The sequence below is a fragment of the Panulirus ornatus genome, chromosome 1 (genome assembly GCF_036320965.1).
Source record: "Panulirus ornatus isolate Po-2019 chromosome 1, ASM3632096v1, whole genome shotgun sequence".
Taxonomy (NCBI): Eukaryota; Metazoa; Arthropoda; class Malacostraca; order Decapoda; family Palinuridae; genus Panulirus; species Panulirus ornatus.
Window position 1 is genome coordinate 50,852,185 of NC_092224.1, and position 25,652 is coordinate 50,877,836.

Genomic DNA, 25,652 nt, shown 5'->3' on the forward strand with positions numbered 1-25,652 from the left:
GTTGAAGAGCATCGGCGATAATGGGTCACCCTGTTTGACCCCACGAGTCATGTTTATCTTTTCCGACATCCCATCGCTGCCTTCGATTTTGGTGAAGGCTCGGTCATACGTCAACATTATGTATGACCTGACGAGGGCAGGAATGCCCTTCCGCGACATGGCCCGCTCGATAGTGCTGTGGTTAACACTATCGAATGCTTTGGCCATGTCTAGGAATGCCAGGTGCACACCGTGGGCGTGTGCTCGCGCATGACCGACGATCGCATCCAAGATCGTCAAGTTCTCAAGGCATCCGTCCACTGGAACGAATGCTTTTTGAGCCTCATCGATCTGGACGAGGCTTGAGATGCGGCTGCTCAGAATTTTGTGGAGCAGTCGGACTACGGCACAGGAGATGGTGATTGGCCGGTAGTCCTTGGGCTCGTTAGGGTTAGGGACCTCTGGTATCAGCACCGTTCTGTTCACCTTGAAAGGCTCTGGCAGTGCAGACGTAGCAAGCCAAAGGTTGAACATCTTGGCCAGTACCCTCGGAGGAATGGACTTCAGCAACCGAGTTGACATTCCATCAGGTCCAGGAGCAGTTGTTCGTGTTGCCTTGAGGTGGTGTGCTACCTCGTCTATGGTGATAATCCTTGCTAGTTGTTCGCTGTATGGGTCATAGTCAGTAATAACATGTTCGTCCGGCTCAGATGGTCGAGAGAAGAGAGCCCCCCCAAAAGGGAATGAGGCGTTCCAGCCCAACCGAAGTTGGCGGTACCTCCCAGTCACCTTTGAGGACCTGCCCAGCAGCTAAAGACCTATTTTCTCGATAGAGTCTCTGTATTTTGCGGTATTGCTCTCTTCTAAGCCAGTTCCCACGCAAAGGAGTCCCCTCCGCTGACTGCCTTGAACCACCTTCACCACGATCCGGGCGGGCTGCAGGAGCTTAGCATCTGTGATGCGTGCTTTGCAGCGGCCATGGCGGCGGCGAGGCTGTCACCCTGATGCAAATGGTCCAGGGCATCATTTAGGACGTCCTTGCCCCATGATGTCCTTGTGGGGTCGAGTAGTAATACGTCGAAATAAGTGACAGTCCGCCACAAAGGAAGCAATCGATTGTTGGGGTTGGGGGATCCGCGGAATGGCTGGGACAGATAAAACCGCGGGAGGAATGGTCGTCTCACCGCCGGGTTCCGCACTCGCGTACATCCCTGTACGTGGTGCTTCCCCCTCTTTGTCATTTCGCGTTGTGGCTGGGACACGCCTCATAATCGACGCACCATCCAGCACCTCACCTTCACCAGTTTCCTGGATCAGGTTCAAGTTCAAGGTCAGTTCCTGAACCTTGGTCTTATATGACGCCTTGCGTCGGAGACCTTTGATCGCTTCGACCGTCCTAGAAGGGACAATTTCCCGCAACCGCTGGTTCAGGCCCTGCCCGGCAACTAGTGAGGGACCAGCTGCCATCCCGGCCTCAGCCCTGGCGAGGAGCTCAATCTCCTCGTCAGACCATCGAGCCTTGGACAGAACGTGTCTTGTCGCCAGCTCCTGGTGAAAGGAGCCAGCATGCGCCTGCCTCTCGTGGACCCTACGGCCCCGAAAGCTGGCGAAGGTCTTCCCACAGTGTGGGCAAGTGGGTGAACGGTCGTCGACTGTTCCCACGTGGTTGTTGTCGGCACCCAACATACCAATAGAGGCTGGTACGCTATTCACTAAGGAATGAGTTATGCGTGACAGGTGTCAACGAAACGAAAACCCGTGACAAAGGTAGACGCTTCGGTTTTGGTCGCACAGTGCTGCCGCCCGAAGGAAGCAGAGGACTGCAGTCAGACGATGGCCTCTGCCGCTGTGCTTCAGCCCACGGGATTTCCCTTTAGTAAACAAAGCTGGACAACTTCCGACTCTCAGCTGTTGGTTGGAATGTACTGGATAACCAACCAACGGAGCTAGGGCTTGGGGTACGCAATCACTTGAATTACTCGGCTTTTAGGGCTTTATAAGAGCGAGCGATAATCTTACACACTTTATTTACCTCCTTCCAAAACATCTTTTTATTCTCCCTAAAATTTAATGATACTCTCTCACCCCAACTCTCATTTGCCCTCTTTTTTACCTCTTGCAACTTTCTCTTGACCTTCTGCCTCTTTCTTTTGTACATCTCCCAGTCATTTGCATTATATCCCTGCAAAAAAATTTTCAAATGCCTCTTCTCTTTCACTAATAATCTTCTTCATCCCACCACTCACTACCCTTTCTAATCTGCCCACCTCCCACGCTTCTCATGCCACAAGCATCTTTTGCACAAGATATCACTCCTTCCCTAAATACTTCCCATTCCTCCCCCACTCCCCTTATGCCCTTTGTTCTCACCTTTTTACATTCTGTACTCAGTCTCTCCTGGTACTTCCTCACACAAGTCTCCTTCCCAAGCTCACTTACTCTCACCACTCTCTTCACCCCAACATTCTCTCTTCTTTTCTGAAAACCTCTAAAAATCTTCACCTTCGCCTCCACAAGATAATGATCAGACATACCCCCAGGTGCATGCACCTCTCAGCACATTAACATCCAAAAGTCTCTCTTTCACGCACCTATCAATTAACACGTAATCCAATAACGCTCTCTGGCCATCCCTCCTACTTTCATACGTATACTTACGTATATCTCTCTTTTTAAACCAGGTATTCCCAGTCATCATTTCTTTTCCTGCATATAAATCTACAAGCTCTTCACCATTTCCATTTACAACACTGAACACCCCCATGTACACCAATTATTCCCACAACTGCCACATTACTCACCTTTGCATTCAAATCACCCATCATTATAACCTGGTCTCGTGCATCAAAACTACTACCACACTCACTCAGCTTCTCCCAAAACACTTGCCTCTCATGATCTTTCTTCTCATGCCCAGGTGCATATGCACCAATAATCACCCTTCTCTCTCCATCCACTTTCAGTTTTACCCATATCAATCTAGAGTTTACTTTCTTACACTCTATGACATACTCCCACCACTCCTGTTTCAGGAGTAGTTCTACTCCTTCCCTTTCTCTTGTCCTCTCGCTAACCCTTGACTTTACTCCCAAGACATTCCTAAACCACTCTTCCCCTTTACTCTTTAGCTTCGTTTCACTCAGAGCCAAAACATCCAGGTTCCAGTCCTCGATCATACTACCTATGTCTTCTTTTTTCTCATCTTGGTTACATCCACACACATTTAGACAACCCAATCTGAGCCTATGAGGAGGATGAGCACTCCCCGCGTGACTCCTTCTTCTGTTTCCCCTTTTAGAAAGTTAAAATACACGGAGGGGAGGGTTTCTAGCCCCCCTGCTCCCATCCCCTTTGGTCACCTTCTACGACACATGAGGAATGCGTGTGAAGTATTCTTTCTCCCCTATCCCCATAAATTTTTCCTTCTTTCCTTCATACTTGATCTTCTTTAACCACGTTAGCAAGGTCTTTTTTCTTTCTTTTAAACTATCCGCCATTTCCCGCATTAGCGAGGTAGCGTTAAGAACAGAGGACTGGGCCTTTGTGGAATATCCTCATCTGGCCCCCCTCTGTTCCTTCTTTTAGAAGAAAAAAAAAAAAAAAAAAAAAAAAAAAAAAAAAAAAAAAAAAACGAGAGGGGAGGATTTCCAGCCTCCCGCTCCCTTCCCTTTTAGTCGCCTTTTACGACACGCAGGGAATACGTGGGAAGTATTCTTCATCCCCTATCTTTTTTTTTTTATTCATGGCGATACCTTGCTAACAGAACGTTAGCAAGGTATCGCCATGAATAAAAAAAGAAAGGCCACATCCATTCTTGAACTGTCATCTTTGATGTACCAAAACCACATTTCCTATCCACATCCAGGTTTCACAGACATTTCCTTGGTTTACCTCAGACATTACACATACCCTGGATCAGTCCACTGACAGCACATCGACCCCAGTATAACACATTGTTCCAATTCATTCGATCCCATGTTCACCTTTTACCCTCCTGAAAGTTCAGGCCCTGATCGCTCAAAATCTTTTTCACTCCATCCTTCCATCTTCAATTTGTTCCCTCCATTTCTGACACTTGTATGCTCTTGTCTACTGCTCCTCACTCATTCTATCCATATGTGTAAACCATTTCAGCACACCCTCTTCTGCATTATTAACCATACTCTTTTTATGATTACACATTTCTTATCCTTTCATTACTTACTCAACCTCCTCACACTACACATTGTCCCCAAGCATTTGATTTCCAATACATCCACCTTTCTCCATACAACCCTATCTATAGCCCATGTCTCATACCCATAGGATATTGTTGGAACTACTGTTCCTTTAAACATACCCATTTTTGCCCTCCAAGATAATGAATGCTTTCTCTTTTTACACATTGTTCAGTGCTCTCAGAACCTTTGCCCCCTTCCCTATGACTCACTTTCATTCCCGTGGTTGCCGTATTGTCTCCCAGATATCTAAAACACTTCATATACTCCAGTTTACCTCCATTGAAACTTACACCCCAACTAACTGGTCCCTCAACCTTGCTAAACCTAAAGAACCTTGCTTTCTTCTTTCCCAATCTCTTCCAAACTCAGTCACCAGCTTCTGCTGTTTCTCGTTTGAATCTGTTACCAGTGCTGTATCATCAGCAAAGAGCAACTAACTCCAGTTTCCTAGACCCTTTTATTCCCTGTACCCTGCATACTCACCTCTCTCTCCAAGACTCTCGAATTATCTCCCTCACCACCCTATCCATAAACAGAAAAAACAACCATGGAGACATCAAACACCCCTGCCGCAGACCAACCTTCACTGGAAACCATTCAATCTCCTCGCTTCCTACTTATACACAAGCCTTGTGTCCTCAATAAAAACTTCTCTGTGCTTCTAGCAGTGCACCTCCCGTACCATATATTCTGGAAATGTACTACCACACCTCTATAAACCCTACTATATGCCCTCTCCAGATCAATAAATACCACATACAAATCCTTCTGCTTTTCTAAATAGCATTCTTTAAAGCAAACACCTGAACTACACATCCTCCACCACTTCTGAAACCACAGTGCCTCTCCCCAATCTGATGCTCTGTTCATGCTGTCACCCTCTCAATCAGTACCCTCCCATGCAATTTACCAGGTATACTCATTAAACATACCTCTGTAGTTTCAACACTCACCTTTATACCCTCTTGCCTTTATACAGTGCCATTATACATGCACTCAGCCAATCCTCAGGCACCTCATTATGATCCAGATATACATTGAATATCTTTACCAACCAATCACCAACGCAGTCACCCCTTTTCTTAATGAATTCAACCACAATACCACACTCCAGCTGCCTTTCCACATTTCATCTTACAGAAGGCTTTCCACCTCTTTTCTCTCAACCAAAGCACTCTCCATGTTTCTTTCACTTCGCATACCATCCTGACCAAAACACCCTACATCTGCCACTCTATTATGAAACATTTAATATTCCTTCAAAATACTCACTCCTTCTCCTCACTTTATCACTACTTGTTCTCACTTCCCCTCTTGCTCCCTTCACTGATGTTCCCAGTTGTTCTCTTGCCTGTCATACATTATTTACTTCCTTCCTAAACATCTTTTTTATCCTCCTCATATTTTACTAACCCCAACTCTCATTTTCCCTCTTTTTCAACCACAGCACCTTCCTTATGACCACCTGCCACTTTCTCTTATACATTTCCCAATCATTTGCACTTCTTTCTCTTAAGTACTGCCCAAACACCTCTCTTTTCTCTTTCACAATCAACTTCTTCATCTAACCACTCATTACCCTTTCTAACTTGCCCATCTCCCACCTTTTGCATGACATGCATGCATATCTTGCATGTTCCATTACTGCTTCCCTAAATACCTCCCATTTCTCACCCATTCCCCTCGTTTCATTTTTCTCACTTTCCAGGTATTTCTTCACACAAGTTTCCTTTCCAAGCTCACTTTCTCTCCACTCTCTTCTCCCCAACACTGCTTTCTCTTATTTGAAAATCTAACAAATCGTTGCCCTCGCCTGCTCGAGATAGTCATCAGACATCCCACCAGCTGCCCCTCTCAGCACATATACATCCAGAAATCTCTTCTTTTACATGCTCATCTGTTAGTACGTTATCTTTTAGTGCCTGCTGACCATCTCTCCTACTCAAATGCATATACTGGTGTATAGCCACCTTTTAAACCAGGTATTCCCAGCCACCAGTATTTTTTCATTACACAACTCCACAAACTCTTTACCATTTCCATTCATGACACTGAATACCTCATGCCCCCCAATTTTACCCTCCACTGCCACATGACTCACCTACGCATTTAAATCACCCATTACTAATACACAGTCTCGTACATCAAAACTGCTAACACACTGACTTAGTTGCTCCCATAATTCTTGCTTCTCATACCCAGGTACATAAGCACCAACAGTCACCAGTCTCTTGTCATCCAATTTTACGTTTACCCACATCAGTCTAGAATTTACTTGCTTACACTCTATCATGTACTCTCAAAATTGCTTCAGGAGTAGTATTACTCCTTCCTTATCTCTTGTCCTCTCACCAACCCCTGACTGTTCCTATGAAATTTTGCAAATAATTTTATTCCCTTATCCTTGAGCTGTATTTCACTCAGAGCTAGAAAGTCCAGGTTTCTTTCCTCAAACAAACTACAGGTACACCACCGAATTTCTGGCAACTGATGGTTCAGTACCTCCTTTAGTCCGGACAAAATTATGAGGGAACTTGAAATTACCGCGGCCATCAGACTAGTTTATTGGGCAGCCACATATGACGTGTGTAGGGCGCGCTTATTTACATTCTTTACACTGCACTTGTTGATGTTGATACCGCAATTCTGTGAGATTCTTAGCTTATTTTGCTTGAATTTAACCCTAGCTATGGCTTCTAAGACATATGAGAGTGTCAGGCGTGATGTCTAACGTAAACACCAGTCCATATCGATCCAAGATAAAGTAGAACTTTTGAAAAAAATGGACTGTGGTGTTTCAGTGCATAAGCTTTTTGACATCTACAGTATTGGTTCATCAACTATTTATGATATAAAGAAGCAAAGGGAGAAAATATTGAAATTCTATGCAGACAGCAATTCCAAGAAGCAAATGACGATTAGAAAGGCGATGAAAGATGGTAAGAGTACTGAACACAATCAGGTGATGATGGAATGGTTTCGACAGCGTCACAGCGCTGGAGTGGACGTATCAGGTAGCATGTTAATGAACCAGGTTAAGTTATTCCATAAAGAACTTAAATTACAACATGAGCGAAACTTTAGTGAAGGATAGCTTCAAAGGTTCAAGAAGTGTCATGGAATTTCCATGAATAGAGTGTGCCAAGAAAAGTGGTCTGCAAACCACGAAGGAGCTACCGAGTATGTAAACGAATTTACGAAACTTGTAGCTGACAAGCACCTCAGTCCTGATCAGTGTATAATGTATTTCATTTTTTTATTTAATTTTCATTCAATATTTGTTTAATTTAAATTTCTAGCAGTCCATGGTATACTTTAGACACATGGGAGATGTATGATTAGTAGGTCAGAGGTGTGTTGATGAATTATTACTACGTAACCTGGTAAAATTACGTGGTCTGGTAAAATTATTAATCCGGCAAGACTTTGGACCCAAGAGTGCCAGAAAATCGGTGGTGTACATGTACCTATCTCTCCTCTCTTCTCATCTTGGTTACTTAAGAAGCTTGAATTTAAAAGGGCAACCAGAACTAGCATGATGTTATTTGTGATGGTCACATCTGATCTAAACCCTTGGACTGCACTAAGTTTGACATAGCTAAGTATAACTGTATGATATCTTAGTATCATTGTTTGGAAACTGATTTACATAGCAAAGGCAGTTTTTGTTTGCTGTATATAAGAATGTAAGAAACTCATTTTTTGATTAATTTTTTCTAGATTATTTAACGTGGGTGACTCAGTATGAAAAGTGAAGTTCTTCAACTTTTTCATTTTGTTAATACATTTAATATTAATCTACTTATTAAAACTCAAGATGGCCTACCAGCTTGTGAGGAAGCTGAGAAAACCATGAGTAGAGAATTGGAGAAAAACCTGCACCAAGTCAAGATGGACAGTCTTTATGTGCCAGAAAATCATCAAAAATACAGAGGTTGGTATTGAAAAAGATACAAGTTGAAACATGTTATTCACTTGGTGATAATAGAAGAAAGCTAGCTAAGGATGAAAGGTGGAGTGTTTTTATATATATTCTCTATATATTTCATGTATGATTTAACTCTGAAATGTAAGAGTAATATGAAAAGTATGTCCAGGATATGATGATGTTTAAACTTTGTACGTAGTGAAGAAATTGATACTCCTTTCTTTATGCATGTTCGGTTTTCCCTAACAAGCAATGAAGTGTCCAGAACAGATGACTGAGCATTATAGGAAAAAGGACCTTCTTTTGTCTCTCTTTTGTTTCTTCTTTTACAAAGTAATACAGATAGGGAAGCTTTCCCGCTTCCCCACACCCCACCCCCCTTGAGACTCACCTTCAATGATACGCAAAAAGTAGGTGGGCAGTATTTCGACCCTGTCCCCATATATGATACATGAGCTTTCAGATGAGATCAAGGAGGGTATAAGGGTTGAAAAAGAGGTCAAATGAGAGTTGGGGTGAGAGAATATCATTAATCTTCAGGGAGAATAAAAAGATGTTTTGGAAGGAGGTAAATAAAGTGCATAAGACAAGAGAACAAATGGGAACATTGGTGAAGGGGGTACAGACAGAAGTAATAACAGTTAGTGATGAAGTAAGAAGGAGATGGAGTGAGTATTTTGAAGGTTTCTTGAATGTGTTTTATGATAGAGTAGCAGATGTAGGGTGTTTTGGTCTCAGAGTGGTGTGGGAAGTGAGAAGGTCAGAGAGAATGGATTGGTTAAGAGATAAGAGATAGTGAAACCTTTCAGAAGATGGAATCTGGCAAGGCTGCAGGTTTTGATGGTATAACAGTAAAATTTGATAAGAAAGGGGGTGACTGTGTTGTTGATTAGGTGGTAAGGATAGTCAGTGTATGTATGGGTCATGGTGAAGTGCCTGAGGATTGGAGGAATGCATGGATAGTGCCATTGTACAAAGGCAAAGAGGATAAAGGTGTGTGCAGACTACAGAGGCATAAGTTTGTTGAGTATTCCTGAGAAATTGTATGGGAGGGTATTGGTTAAGAGGGTGAAGGCATGTACAGAGCATCAGATTGGGGAAGAGCAGTATGGTTTCAGAAGTGGTAGAGGATGTGTGGATCAGGGGTTTGCACAAAGAATGTGTGTGGGAAATACTTAGAAAAACAGATGGATTTATATGTAACATTAATGAATCTGGAGAAAGCATATGATAGGGTGGATAGAGATGCTTTGTGGAAGGTTTTAAGAATATATGGTGTGGAAGGTAAGTTGGTAGAAATAGTGAAAAGTTTTTACCAGGGATGTAAGACATATGCACCAGTAGAAAGAGAGGAAAGTGATTGGTTCCCAGTGAATATCAGTCTGCAGCAGGCGTGTGTGATATCCCCTTGGTTGTTTAATTTGTTTGTAGATGGAGTGGTTAGGGAGGTGAATGCAAGAGTTTTATAGAGAGGGGCAAGTTTGCAGTCTGTTGGGGATGAGAGGGCCTGGCAAGTGAGTCAGTTGTTGTGTACCAATGATACAGCTCTGGTGGACGATTAGAGTGAGAAATTGCAAAAGTTGGTGACTGCGTAAGGAAAAGTGTGTGAAAGGAGAAAGTTGAGAGTAAAAGTAAAAATAGGAGCAAGGTTATTAGGTTCAGTATGGTTGAGGGACAAGGAAATTGGGATGTAAGTTTGAATGGAGAAAACTTGGAAGAAGTGAAGTGTTTTAGATAGCTGGGAGTGGACTTAGAAGCGAATGGAACCGTTGAAGCTGAAGTGAGCCACAGGGTTGGGAAGGGAGCGATGAAGAATGTGTGAAAGGAGAGAACATTATTTCGGAGAGCAAAAATGGGAATTTTTGAAGGAATAGTAGTTTCAACAATGTTATATGGTTTCGAGACAAAGGCTATAGATAAGATTGTATTTGGGGAGGGTGGCTGTGTTTGAAATTTATTGCTTGAGGGCAATATGTGGTGTGAGGTGGTTTGATTGAGTAAGTAATGAAAGGGTAAGAGAGTTGCGTGGAAATAAAAAGGGTGGGATTGAGAGAGCAGAAGAGGGTGTGTTGAAATGGGTTGGACTTATGGAGAAATGGGTCAGGTAAAATTGACAAATAGGTTATATGTGTCAGAGGTGGAGGGAACAAGGATACGCGGGAGGACAAATTGGAGATGGAAGGATGGAGTGAAAATGATTTTGAGCTATCAGAGCCTGAACATACAGGAAGGTGAGGGGCATGCAAGGAAATGAGTGAATTGGAACAGTATGGCATACCGGGGTTGATATGCTGTCATTGGACTGAACGAGGGCATGTGAAATGTCGGGTAAACCATGGAAAGGTTTGTAGGGCTTGGATATTGATAGGGAGTTGTGGTTTCAGTGCATTATACATGACAGCTAGGGACTGGGTATGAATAAATGTGGCCTTTTTTGTCTGTTTTCCTGGCGCTACCTTGCTGAAGCAAGATTTAGCAATGCTGTTTCCTGTGGGGCGGGGTAGCGCCACGAATGGATGAAAGTGTACATATATAGATTTGTATATACCTGGGGACAGGGAAGACAGAATACTTCCTATACATTCCTCATGTGTCGTAGAAGGCGACTAAAGGGGATGGGAGTCGGGGGCTAGAAACCCTTCCCTTCTTGTATTTTAACTTTCTAAAAGGGAAAACAGAAGAAGGAGTCACGAAGGAGTGCTCATCCTCCTCGAAGGCTCAGATTGGGATGTCTAAATGTGTGGGTGGATGTAACCAAGATGAGAAAAAAAATGAAAGATAGGTAGTATGTTTGAGGAAAGGAACCTGGATGTTTTGGCTCTAAGTGAAACGAAGCTCATGGGTAAAGGGAAAGAGTGGTTTGGGAATGTTTTGGGAGTAAAGGCAGGGGTTGCTGAGAGGACAAGAGCAAGGAAGGAGTAGCACTACTCCTGAAACAGGAGTGGTGGGAGTATGTGATAGAGTGTAAGAAAGTAAACTCTAGATTGATACGGGTAAAACTGAAAGTGGATGGAGAGAGATGGGTGATTATTGGTGCATATGCATCTAGGCATGAGAAGAAAGATCATGAGAGGCAAGTGTTTGGGAGCAGCTGAATAAGTGTGTTAGTAGTTTTGATGCACGAGACCAGGTTATAGTGATGGGTGATTTGAATGCAAAGGTGAGTAATGTGGCAGTTGAGGGAATAATTGGTGTACATGGGGTGTTCTGTGTTTTAAATGGAAATGGTGAAGAGCTTGTAGATTTGTGTGCTGAAAAAGGACTGGTGATTGAGAACACCTAGCTTGAAAAGTTCTGTGGGGCCTGGATATGGAAAGGGAGCTGTGGTTTCGGTGTATTATGCATGTGTGGGGGGAGGGGGTTGTTATTTCATTTGTGGCAAGCTGGCGACGGGAATAAGGGCAGACAGTATGAATTATGTACATGTGTATATATGTATATGTCTGTGTGTGTATATATATGTATACGTTGAGATGTATAGGTATGTATATGTGCGTGTGTATGTGGGGGGGTTGGGCCATTCTTTCGTCTGTTTCCTTGTGCTACCACGCTAACGCAGAAAACAACAACAAAGTATAATAGATGAATAAATAAATACATAAATATACGTATGTAAGTTGGAGAGATGGCCAGAAAATGTTATTGGATTACGTGTTAATTGATAGGCGCGTGAAAGAGAGACTTTTGGATGTTATTGTACTGAGAGGTGCAAATGGAGGGATGTCTGATCAATATCTTGTGGAGGCAAAGGTGAAGATTTGTTGAGAAGAGAGAATGTTGGGGTGAAGAGAGTGGTGAGAGTGAGCGAGCTTGGGAAGGAGACTTGTGTGAGGAAGCACCAGGAGAGACTGGGTGCAGAGTGGAAAAAGGTGAGAGCAAAGGACATAAGGTGAGTGGGGGAGGGATGGCATGTATTTAAGGAAGCAATGATGGCTTGCGCAAAAGATGCTCGTGGCATGAGAAGCGTGGGAGGTGGGCAGATTAGAAAGGGTAGTGAGTGTTGGGATGAAGAAGTAAGATCATTAGTGAAAGAGAAGAGAGAGGCATTTGGACGAGTTTTGCAGGGAAATAGTGCAAATGACTAGGAAATGTATAAAAGAAAGAGGCAGGAGGTCAAGAGAAAGGTGCAAGAGGTGCAAATAAGGGCAAATGAGAGTTGGGGTGCGAGAGTATCATTAAATTTTATGGAGAATAAAAAGATGTTTAGGAAGGAGGTTCATAAACTGCGTAAGACAAGAGAACAGATTGGAACATCGGTGAAGGGGGCTAATGAAGAGGTGATAACAAGAAGTGGTGATGTGAGAAGGAGATGGAGTGAGTATTTTGAAGGTTTGTTTAATGTGTCAGATGATAGAGTGGCAGATATAGGGTGTTTTGGTCAAGGTGGTGCGCGAAATGAGAGGGTTAGGGAGAATGATTTGGTAAACAGAGAAGAGGTAGTAAAAGCTTTGCAGAAGATGAAAGCTGGCAAGGCAGCAGGTTTGGATGGTATTGCAATGGAATTTATTAAAAAAGGGGGTGACTATTGTTGTTGACTGGTTGGTAAGGATATTTGATGTATGTATGATTCATGGTGAGGTGCCTGAGGATTGGCAGAATGCATGCATAGTGCCATTGTACAAAGGCAAAAGGGATAAAGGTAAGTGCTCAAATTACAGAGGTATAAGTTTGTTGAGTATTCCTGGCAAATTATATGGGAGGGTATTGATTGAGAGGGTGAAGGCATGTACAGAGCATCAGATTGGAGAACAGCACTGTGGTTTCAAAAGTGGAAGAGGATGTGTGGATCAGGTGTTTCCTTTGAAGAATATATATGAGAAATACTTAGAAAAGCAGTTCTATTTGTACGTAGCATTTATGGATCTGGAGAAGGCATATAATAGAGTTGATAGAAATGCTCTGTGGAAGGTATTAAGAATATATGGTATGGGAGGCAAGTTGTTAGAAGCAGTGAAAAGTTTTTATCGAGGATGTAAGGCATGTGTACGAGTAGGAATAGAAAAAAGTTATTGGTTCTCAGTGAATGTCAGTTTGCGGCAGGGTTGTGTGGTGTCTCCATGGTTGTTTAATTTGTGTATGGGTGGGGTTGTTAGGGAGGTGAATGCAAGAGTTCTGGAGAGAAAGGCAAGTATGCAGTCTGTTATGGATGAGAGAGCTTGGAAAGTGAGTCAGTTGTTCATTGATGATACAGTACTGGTGGCTGATTCGGGTGAGAAACTGTAGAAGCTGGTAACTGAGTTTGGTAAAGTGTGTGAAAGAAGAAAGCTGAGAGTAAATGTGAAAAAGAGTAAGGTTATTAGGTACAGTAGGGTTGAGGGACACAGTCCTTTGCCAATCTTTCCTCACTAATTCTCTCCATGTGACCAAACCATTTCAAAACACCCTCTTCTGCTCTCTCAACCACACTCTTTTTATTACCACACATCATGGAAACGGAAGTGAGTCACAGGGTGGGGGAGGGAGTGATGAAAATGTGTGGAAGGCGAGAACATTATCTCGGAAAGCAAAAATGGGTATGTTTGAAGAAATAGTGGTTCCAACAATGTTATATGGTTGCTAGGCATGGGCAATAGACAGAGTTGTGCAGAGGAGGGTGGATGTGTTGGAAATGAGATGTTTGAGGACAAAATGGGGTGTAAGGTGGTTTGACTGAGTAAGTAATGAAAGGGTAAGAGAGATGTGAGATAATGAAAAGAGTGTGGTTGAGAGAGCAGAAGAGGGTGTTTTAAAATGGTTTGGTCACATGGAGAGAATGAGTAAGGAAAGATTGACCAAGAGGATATATGTGTCAGAGGTGGAGGGAACGAGGAGAAGTGAGAGACCAAATTGGAGGTGGAAAGATAGAGTGAAAAAGATTTTGAGCGATCTGGGCCTGACCATGCAGTAGGGTGAAAGGCGTGCAAGGGATAGAGTGAATTGGAATGATGTGGTATACTGGGTTCGACGAGCTGTCAATGGATTGAACCAGGGCATGTGAAGCATCTGGGGTAAACCATGGAAAGTTTTGTGGGGCCTGGATGTGGAAAGGGAGCCATGGTTTCGATGCATTATACATGACAGCTAGAGATTGAGTGTGAACGAATGTGGCCTTTATTGTCTTTTCCTAGTGCTACTTCATGCGCATGTGGAGGGGAGTAGGTTGTCTTTTCATGTGTGGCCAGGTGGTCGACGGGAATGAATAAAGGCAGCAAGTATGAATTATGTACACGAGTATATATGTATATGTCTGTGCATGTGTGGACGTGTATGTATATGCATGTGTATGTGGGTGGGATGGGCCATTCTTTCGTCTGTTTCCTTGCGCTGCCTCCCTAATGCGGGAGACAGCGACAAAGTATAATAATAAGAAAACAATATAGAATATATTTGTATATGTCTGTGTATGTATTTTTTTTTTTTTTTTTTTTTTTATACTTTGTCGCTGTCTCCCGCGTTTGCGAGGTAGCGCAAGGAAACAGACGAAAGAAATGGCCCAACCCCCCCCATACACATGTACATACACACGTCCACACACACAAATATACATACCTACACAGCTTTCCATGGTTTACCCCGGACGCTTCACATGCCTTGATTCAATCCACTGACAGCACGTCAACCCCTGTATACCACATCGCTCCAATTCACTCTATTCCTTGCCCTCCTTTCACCCTCCTGCATGTTCAGGCCCCGATCACACAAAATCTTTTTCACTCCATCTTTCCACCTCCAATTTGGTCTCCCTCTTCTCCTCGTTCCCTCCACCTCCGACACATATATCCTCTTGGTCAATCTTTCCTCACTCATTCTCTCCATGTGCCCAAACCATTTTAAAACACCCTCTTCTGCTCTCTCAACCACGCTCTTTTTATTTCCACACATCTCTCTTACCCTTACGTTACTTACTCGATCAAACCACCTCACACCACACATTGTCCTCAAACATCTCATTTCCAGCACATCCATCCTCCTGCGCACAACTCTATCCATAGCCCACGCCTCGCAACCATACAACATTGTTGGAACTACTATTCCTTCAAACATACCCATTTTTGCTTTCCGGGATAATGTTCTCGACTTCCACACATTTTTCAAGGCTCCCAAAATTTTCGCCCCCTCCCCCACCCTATGATCCACTTCCGCTTCCATGGTTCCATCCGCTGACAGATCCACTCCCAGATATCTAAAACACTTCACTTCCTCCAGTTTTTCACCATTCAAACTCACCTCCCAATTGACTTGACCCTCAACCCTACTGTACCTAATAACCTTGCTCTTATTCACATTTACTCTTAACTTTCTTCTTCCACACACTTTACCAAACTCCGTCACCAGCTTCTGCAGTTTCTCACATGAATCAGCCACCAGCGCTGTATCATCAGCGAACAACAACTGACTCACTTCCCAAGCTCTCTCATCCCCAACAGACTTCATACTTGCCCCTCTTTCCAAGACTCTTGCATTTACCTCCCTAACAACCCCATCCATAAACAAATTAAACAACCATGGAGACATCACACACCCCTGCCGCAAACCTACATTCACTGAGAACCAATCACTTTCCTCTCTTCCTACACGTACACATGCCTTACATCCTCGATAAAAACTTTTCACTGCTTCTAACAACTTGCCTCCCACACCATATATTCTTAATACCTTCCACAGAGCATCTCTATCAACTCTATCATATGCCTTCTCCAGATCCATAAATGCTACATACAAATCCATTTGCTTTTCTAAGTATTTCTCACATACATTCTTCAAAGCAAACACCTGATCCACACATCCTCTACCACTTCTGAAACCACACTGCTCTTCCCCAATCTGATGCTCTGTACATGCCTTCACCCTTTCAATCAATACCCTCCCATATAATTTACCAGGAATACTCAACAAACTTATACCTCTGTAATTTGAGCACTCACTCTTATCCCCTTTGCCTTTGTACAATGGCACTATGCACGCATTCCGCCAATCCTCAGGCACCTCACCATGAGTCATACATACATTAAATAACCTTACCAACCAGTCAACAATACAGTCACCCCCTTTTTTAATAAATTCCACTGCAATACCATCCAAACCTGCTGCCTTGCCGGCTTTCATCTTCCGCAAAGCTTTTACTACCTCTTCTCTGTTTACCAAATCATTTTCCCTAACCCTCTCACTTTGCACACCACCTCGACCCAAACACCCTATATCTGCTACTCTGTCATCAGACACATTCAACAAACCTTCAAAATACTCATTCCATCTCCTTCTCACATCACCACTACTTGTTATCACCTCCCCATTTACGCCCTTCACTGAAGTTCCCATTTGCTCCCTTGTCTTACGCACCCTATTTACCTCCTTCCAGAACATCTTTTTATTCTCCCTAAAATTTACTGATAGTCTCTCACCCCAACTCTCATTTGCCCTTTTTTTCACCTCTTGCACCTTTCTCTTGACCTCCTGTCTCTTTCTTTTATACTTCTCCCACTCAATTGCATTTTTTCCCTGCAAAAATCGTCCAAATGCCTCTCTCTTCTCTTTCACTAATACTCTTACTTCTTCATCCCACCACTCACTACCCTTTCTAAACAGCCCACCTCCCACTCTTCTCATGCCACAAGCATCTTTTGCGCAATCCATCACTGATTCCCTAAATACATCCCATTCCTCCCCACTCCCCTTACTTCCATTGTTCTCACCTTTTTCCATTCTGTACACAGTCTCTCCTGATATTTTAAAAGGTCTTCAAGTCATTATCTCAACCTTTTCACCAATAGGTTTGCTTCTAACCTTCCAATTCTTCACCTTACTCCCATATGACCAGACCATTTCAACAGTTCCTTTCTCCCATACATCCAAATCTTTTTTCCACACATCATGAACGAAGTCCAATACGGTCGGGCCACTGTCAAAATTTAAAGTAACTTTATCTCGCTTTTTGAAAAGGGTATTTTGCATATCTGTTTCCACATAAATTTAAGCTGTTCGCTTATGCTGGCAACTAAAGACTGTGCGAACAAAGGTTATCCTCAAGTGCTGAAATGAACTTTGGCTTAAAATCCAGTCAGTTTAAACGGATAGTGTATAAAGAGCGACAATAATATGAAAGGTGTGTCTAGAGAGACAGAGAGGGATTTTTTTTGTTCCAGGTGCATGAGAGACGATATAATACCACCTTCCAGATAATTGTCAAGTTTTAGAGGAATGAGAAGTTAAGTCAAATTGTAAAATCCCAATCAAATTTTTGGAGTCATCTGGCCTTACCATTGCAGTTGTAAAGCTGAACGATACTGAATTTCGAAATCTTTACGTTACTGAGCTTCGTTTGAACCAGGAGTCGAAACATCTGGTTATCCTGAAAATTTGTCCTCGTGTGATTGACCTTGTTTCATGCATAACATGTTAGGCTAGAATTGAGCTTCGAATGTGGCCAATTCCTTCGTATCTTACTTCTGTTCCATTTTTGAGGAGAAAGGTTAGTACTTTCATGGTGGCCAGGTGCCCCGGACTGAATAGCTAGTCAGTGATTATGTTACAGGTAATAGTGGAAGTTTCTTTGACCTATGGGGTATAACATTATATGTTGAGCCATCTATCTACTCTGTACACTGTGCCACATAGCCCTCCACAAACGACACAGCGCGCACTACAACAACAACATACAAATATTTGTATACATATGAAATGTATGTATATGTTATGTATATATGTGTGTGTGTGAGTGGATGCATCCATTCTCATTCATTCTGTGCTTCTTGCTGACGTGGAAACATGGAGAAAAATGGGGAAGTGAAGTGTCTCAGAATCTGGGAGTGGATTTGGCAGCAGATGGAACCTGGAAGGGAAGTGAGTCGCAGGATGGGGAAGGGGGCGAAGGTTCTGAGGGAAGAATGTTGAAGAGTGTGTAAATGAGTAGTTTGAAGGAATATGTTCCAACAATTATATGATGAAGGTTGGGCATAGATGGTTAATCGGAGAGGTGCAGGCTGTTTGGAAGGATGTTTGAAATATGTGTGGTGAGGTGGGTGGATGTGTTGGAAAAAATGTTAGAGGAATTGTGTGGAATAGAGAGTTGTGGTAAGAACGAAGAAGGGTGTAGTGTGTGGTAATAAAGGTGTGGTTGAGAAGAGAGGGTGTTTTGAAATGCTTTAGTTACATAAAGAAAATGAGTGAGGAAAGATTGAAAAAGAGGATATATGTGTCAGAGGTGGAGGGAACGAGAAGTTGGAGACCAAATTGGAGGTGGAAAGATGGAATGTAAAAGATTTTGAGCGATCTGGGCCTGAACATGCAGAAGGGTGAAAGGCGTGTAAGGAATAGAGTGAATTGGAACAATGTGGTATACCAGGGTCGACATGCTCTTAATGGATTGAACCAGGGCATGTGAAGTGCCTGGGGTAAACCATGGAAAGTTTTGTGGGGCCTGGATGTGGAAAGGGAGCTGTGGTTTCAGTGCATTATACATGACAGCTAGAGACTGAATGGGAACGAATGTGGCATTTGTTGTCTTTTCCTAGTGCTACCTCGCACATGTGTGGGGGGAGAGGGGTGTCATTTCATTTGTGGCGGGGTGGCGACAGGAATGAATAAAGGCAGCAAGTATTTCTCACATGCATTCTTCAAAGCGAACACCTGATCCACACATCCTCTACCACTTCTGAAACCACACTGCTCTTCCCCAGTCTGATGCTCTGTACATGCCTTCACCCTCTCAATCAGTACCCTCCCATATAATTTACCATGAATACTCAACAAACTTATACCTCTGTAATTTGAGCACTCACCTTTGTCCCCTTTGCCTTTGTACAATGGCACTATGCACGCATTCCGCCAATCCTCAGGCACCTCACCATGAATCATACATACATTAAATAACCTTACCAACCAGTCAACAATACAGTCACCCCCTTTTTTAATAAATCCCAATGCAATACCATCCAAACCCGCTGCCTTGCCGGCTTTCATCTTCTGCAAAGCTTTTACTACCTCTTCTCTGTTTACCAAATCATTTTCCCTAACCCTCTCTTTGTGCACCACCTCAACCAAAACACCCTATATCTGCCACTCTATCATCAAACACACTCAACAAACCTTCAAAATACTCACTCCATCTCCTTCTCACATCACCACTACTTGTTATCACCTCCCCATTAGTCCCCTTCACTGAAGTTCCCATTTGTTCCCTTGTCTTATACACTTCATTTACCTCCTTCCAAAACATCTTTTTATTCTCCCTAAAATCTTATGATACTCTCACACCCCAACTCTCATTTGCCCTCTTTTTCACCTCTTGCACCTTTCTCTTGACCTCCTGCCACTTTCTTTTATACATCTTCCACTCATTTGCATTATTTCCCTGCAAAAATTGTCCGAATGCCTCTCTCTTCTCTTTCACTAATAATCTTACTTCTTCATCCCACCACTCACTACCCTTTCTAATTTGCCCACCTCCCACACTTCTCATGCCACAAGCATCCTTTGCGCAAGCCATCACTGCTTCCCTAAATACATCCCATTCCTCCCCCACTCCCCTTACCTCCTTTGTTCTCACCTTTTTCCATTCTGAACTCAGTCTCTCCTGGGACTTCCTCACACAAGTCTCCTTCCCAAGCTCACTTACTCTTACCACCCTCTTCACCCCAACATTCTCTCTTCTTTTCTGAAAAACCTCTACAAATCTTCACCTTCGCCTCCACAAGATAATGATCAGACATCCCTCCAGTTGCACCTCTCAGCACGTTAACATCTAAAAGTCTCTCTTCGTTCGCCTATCAAGTAAGCCGTAATCCAATAACGCTCTCTGGCCGTCTTTCCCACTTACATACGTATACTTATGTATATCTCTCTTTTTAAACCAGGTATTCCCAATCACCAGTCCTTTTTCAGCACATAAATCCACAAGCTCTTCACCATTTCCATTTACAACACCATGTATACCAATTATTCCCTCAACTGCCACATTACTCACCTTTGCATTCAAATCACCCATCACTATAACCCAGTCTCGTGCATCACAACCACTAACACACTCATTCAGCTGTTCCCAAAACACTTGACTCTCATGATCTTTCTTCTCATGCCCAGGTGTATATGCACCAATAATCACCCATCTTTCTCCATCAACTTTCAGTTTTACCCATATCAATCTAGAGTTTACTTTCTTACACTCTATCACATACGCCCACCACTCCTATTTCAGGAGTAGTGCTACTCCTTCCCTTGCTCTTGTCCTCTCACTAACCCCTGACTTTACTCCCAAGACATTCTCAAACCACTCTTCCCCTTTAACCTTGAGCTTCATTTCACTCAGAGCCAAAACATCCAGGTTCCTTTCCTCAATCATACTACCTATCTCTCCTTTTTTCTCATCTTGGTTACATCCACAAACATTTAGACACCCCAGTCTGAGCCTTCGAGGAGGATGAGCACTCCCCGCGTGACTCCTTCTTCTGTTTCCCCTTTTAGAAAGTTAAAATACAAGGAGGGGAGGGTTTCTAGCGCCCCACTCCCGTCCCCTTTAGTCTGTTTGTATATATATGTATACGTTGAATTGTATAGGTATGTATATGTGCGTGTGTGGATGTGTATGTATATACATGTATATGTGGGTGGGTTGGGCCATTCTTTCGTCTGTTTCCTTGAGCTACCTCACTAACGCAAGAGACAGTAACAAAGCATAATGAATCAAAAAGATAAATGAATAAATATATATATTTTTATTTATTCATTTCATTATAGTCAATTGCCGTTTCCTGCGTCAGCGAGGTATATATGTCCATATACGCCCATACATGCACATATACATACATATGCACAGACATATATGTATATACCTTTTTCTTTCATACATATTCGCCATTTCCCACATTAGGGAGGTACCATTGATAACAGAGGACTGAGCCCCAGAGGGAATATCCTCACTTGGCCCCCCTTCTCTGTTCCATCTTTTGGAAAATCAAAAATGGGAGCGGAGGACTTTCAGCCCTCCGTACCCTCCCATTTTAGTCACATTCTATGACACACAGACAATACGTGGGGAGAATTTTCTTCCCTGTCCTCAGGGATAATACATATATGCATGTGTACATATTCATATTTGCTTGCCTTCATCCATTCCTGGTGCTACCCTACCCCACAGGAAACAGTATTGCTACCCCCTCCTTCAGCGAGGTAGCACCAAGATAACAGACAAAAAAAAGGGGGGGGGCCACATTCGTTCACACTCAGCCTCTAGCTGTCGTGTGTAATGCACCAAAGCCACAGCTCTCTATCCACATCCAGGCCCTACAGACCTTTCCATGGTTTACCCCAGACACTTCACACGCCCTGGTTCAGTCCATTGACAGCACAGCAACTCTGGTATACCACATCGTTCAAATTCACTATTCTAGCAACGTATCTTCCACAAAGCATCTTTATCAATAGACACAATATGTGGTGAGAGGTGGTTTAACCAAGTAAATAATGAAAGGGTAAGAGAGATGTGTGGTAATAAAAAGAGTGTTTGGTCACATGGAGAAAATGAGTGAGGAAAGATTGACAAAGAGGATATATGTGTCAGAGGTGGAGAGAACGAGAAGTGGGAGACCAAATTGGAGATGGAAAGATGGAGTAAAAAAGATTTTCAGTGATCGGGGCCTGAACATGCAGGAGGGGGAAAGGCGTGCAAGAAATAGAATGAATTGGAACAATGTGGTATACGGGGGTCGATGTGCTGTCAATGGATTCAACCAGGGCATGTGAAGCATCTGGGGTAAACCATGGAAAGTTTTGTGGGGCCTGGATGTGGAAAGGGAGCTGTGGTTTCGGTGCATTATACATGACAGCTAGAGACTGAGTGTGAACGAATGTGGCCTTTGTTGTCTTTTCCTAGTGCTACCTCATGCACATGCAGAGGGAGGGGGTTGTCATTTTATGTGTGGCGAGGTGGTGACGGGAATGAATAAAGGCAGACAGTATGAATTATGTACATGTGTATATATGTGTGTATTTTATTATTATATTATTATTATACTTTGTCGCTGTCTCCCGCGTTTGCGAGGTAGCGCAAGGAAACAGACGAAAGAAATGGCCCAACCCCCCCCCATACACATGTATATATATACGTCCACACACGCAAATATACATAACTACACAGCTTTCCATGGTTTACCCCAGACGCTTCACATGCCTTGATTCAATCCACTGACAGTACGTCAACCCCGGTATACCACATCGCTCCAATTCACTCTATTCCTTGCCCTCCTTTCACCCTCCTGCATGTTCAGGCCCCGATCACACAAAATCTTTTTCACTCCATCTTTCCACCTCCAATTTGGTCTCCCTCTTCTCCTCGTTCCCTCCACCTCCGACACATATATTCTCTTGGTCAATCTTTCCTCACTCATTCTCTCCATGTGCCCAAACCACTTCAAAACACCCTCTTCTGCTCTCTCAACCACGCTCTTTTTATTTCCACACATCTCTCTTACCCTTACGTTACTCACTCGATCAAACCACCTCACACCACACATTGTCCTCAAACATCTCATTTCCAGCACATCCATCCTCCTGCGCACAACTCTATCCATAGCCCACGCCTCGCAACCATACAACATTGTTGGAACCACTATTCCTTCAAACATACCCATTTTTGCTTTCCGAGATAATGTTCTCGACTTCCACACATTCTTCAAGGCCCCCAGAATTTTCGCCCCCTCCCCACCCTATGATCCACTTCCGCTTCCATGGTTCCATCCGCTGCCAGATCCACTCCCAGATATCTAAAACACTTCACTTCCTCCAGTTTTTCTCCATTCAAACTCACCTCCCAATTGACTTGACCCTCAACCCTACTGTACCTAATAACCTTGCTCTTATTCACATTTACTCTTAACTTTCTTCTTCCACACACTTTACCAAACTCAGTCACCAGCTTCTGCAGTTTCTCACATGAATCAGCCACCAGCGCTGTATCATCAGCGAACAACAACTGACTCACTTCCCAAGCTCTCTCATCCCCAACAGACTTCATACTTGCCCCTGTTTCCAAAACTCTTGCATTTACCTCCCTAACAACCCCATCCATAAACAAATTAAACAACCATGGAGACATCACACACCCCTGCCGCAAACCTACATTCACTGAGAACCAATCACTTTCCTCTCTTCCTACCCGTACACATGCCTTACATCCTCGATAAAAACTTTTCACTGCTTCTAACAACTTTCCTCCCACACCATATATTCTTAATACCTTCCACAGAGCATCTCTATCAACTCTATCATATGCCTTCTCCAGATCCATAAATGCTACATACAAATCCATTTGCTTTTCTAAGTATTTCTCACATACATTCTTCAAAGCAAACACCTGATCCACACATCCTCTACCACTTCTGAAACCACACTGCTCTTCCCCAATCTGATGCTCTGTACATGCCTTCACCCTCTCAATCAATACCCTCCCATATAATTTACCAGGAATACTCAACAAACTTATACCTCTGTAATTTGAGCACTCACTCTTATCCCCTTTGCCTTTGTACAATGGCACTATGCACGCATTCCGCCAATCCTCAGGCACCTCATACATACATTAAATAACCTTACCAACCAGTCAACAATACAGTCACCCCCTTTTTTAATAAATTCCACTGCAATACCATCCAAACCTGCTGCCTTGCCGGCTTTCATCTTCCGCAAAGCTTTCACTACCTCTTCTCTGTTTACCAAATCATTTTCCCTAACCCTCTCACTTTGCACACCACCTCGACCAAAACACCCTATATCTGCCACTCTATCATCAAACACATTCAACAAACCTTCAAAATACTCACTCCATCTCCTTCTCACATCACCACTACTTGTTATCACCTCCCCATTTGCGCCCTTCACTGAAGTTCCCATTTGCTCCCTTGTCTTACGCACTTTATTTACCTCCTTCCATAACATCTTTTTATTCTCCCTAAAATTTAATGATACTCTCTCACCCCAACTCTCATTTGCCCTTTTTTTTTCACCTCTTGCACCTTTCTCTTGACGTCCTGTCTCTTTCTTTTATACATCTCCCACTCAATTGCATTTTTTCCCTGCAAAAATCGTCCAAATGCCTCTCTCTTCTCTTTCACTAATACTCTTACTTCTTCATCCCACCACTCACTACCCTTTCTAATCAACCCACCTCCCACTCTTCTCATGCCACAAGCATCTTTTGCGCAATCCATCACTGATTCCCTAAATACATCCCATTCCTCCCCCACTCCCCTTACTTCCATTGTTCTCACCTTTTTCCATTCTGTACTCAGTCTCTCCTGGTACTTCCTCACACAGGTCTCCTTCCCAAGCTCACTTACTCTCACCACCCTCTTCACCCCAACATTCACTCTTCTTTTCTGAAAACCCATACAAATCTTCACCTTAGCCTCCACAATATAATGATCAGACATCCCTCCAGTTGCACCTCTCAGCACATTAACATCCAAAAGTCTCTCTTTCGCACGCCTGTCAATTAACACGTAATCCAATAACGCTCTCTGGCCATCTCTCCTACTTACATAAGTATACTTAAGTATATCTCGCTTTTTAAACCAGGTATTCCCAATCATCAGTCCTTTTTCAGCACATAAATCTACAAGCTCTTCACCATTTCCATTTACAACACTGAACACCCCATGTATACCAATTATTCCCTCAACTGCCACATTACTCACCTTTGCATTCAAATCACCCATCACTATAACCCGGTCTCGTGCATCAAAACCACTAACACACTCATTCAGCTGCTCCCAAAACACTTGCCTCTCATGATCTTTATTATTTTACTTTGTCGCTGTCTCCCGCATTAGTGAGGTAGCACAAGGAAACAGACTAAAAAATGGCCCAACCCACTGACATACACATGTATATACATACATGTCCACACACGCAAATATACATACCTATACATCTCAACATATACATATATATACACAGAGAGACATATACATATATACACATGTACATAATTCATGTACATGTGTATATATGTATATGTCTGTGTGTGTATATATATGTATACGTTGAGATGTATAGGTATGTATATCCATGTGACCAAACCATTTCAATACACCCTCTTCTGCTCTCTCAACTTCATTACTTAATCAAACCACCTCACATCACATATTGTCCTCAAACATCTCATTTCTAACACATCCACCCTCCTCCACACAACCCTACCTATATATCACGCCTTGCAACCATATAACATTGTTGGAACCACTACTCCTTCAAACATACCCATTTTTGCTTTCCAAGATAATGTTCTCGCCTTCCACACATTTTTCAATGCTCCCGGAATTTTCGTCTCCTCCCCCACCCTGTGAAGCACTTCTGCTTCCATGGTTCCATCCGCTGCCGATTCCACTCCCAAATATCTAAAACACTTCACTTCCAGTTTTTCTCCATTCAAACTTACCTCCCAGTTGACTTGTCTATCAACCCTACTGTACCTAATAACCTTGCTCTTATTCACATTTACTCTCAGCTTTCTTCTTTCACACACTTTACCAAACTCAGTCACCAGCTTCTGCAGT

General features: G+C 43.1%; 1 protein-coding gene across 1 annotated transcript in view; it reads left to right on the forward strand.

Moving 5' to 3' along the window:
• The window catches only part of LOC139748899 (uncharacterized), a 191,019-nt gene that overhangs the window by 122,837 nt on the left and 42,530 nt on the right, over window positions 1-25,652 (forward strand). Inside the window, exon 7 of the mRNA XM_071662266.1 lies at window positions 8,017-8,133. Within this exon, the coding sequence (XP_071518367.1) occupies window positions 8,017-8,133 (117 nt within the window). The remainder of the gene's footprint in view (window positions 1-8,016; window positions 8,134-25,652) is intronic.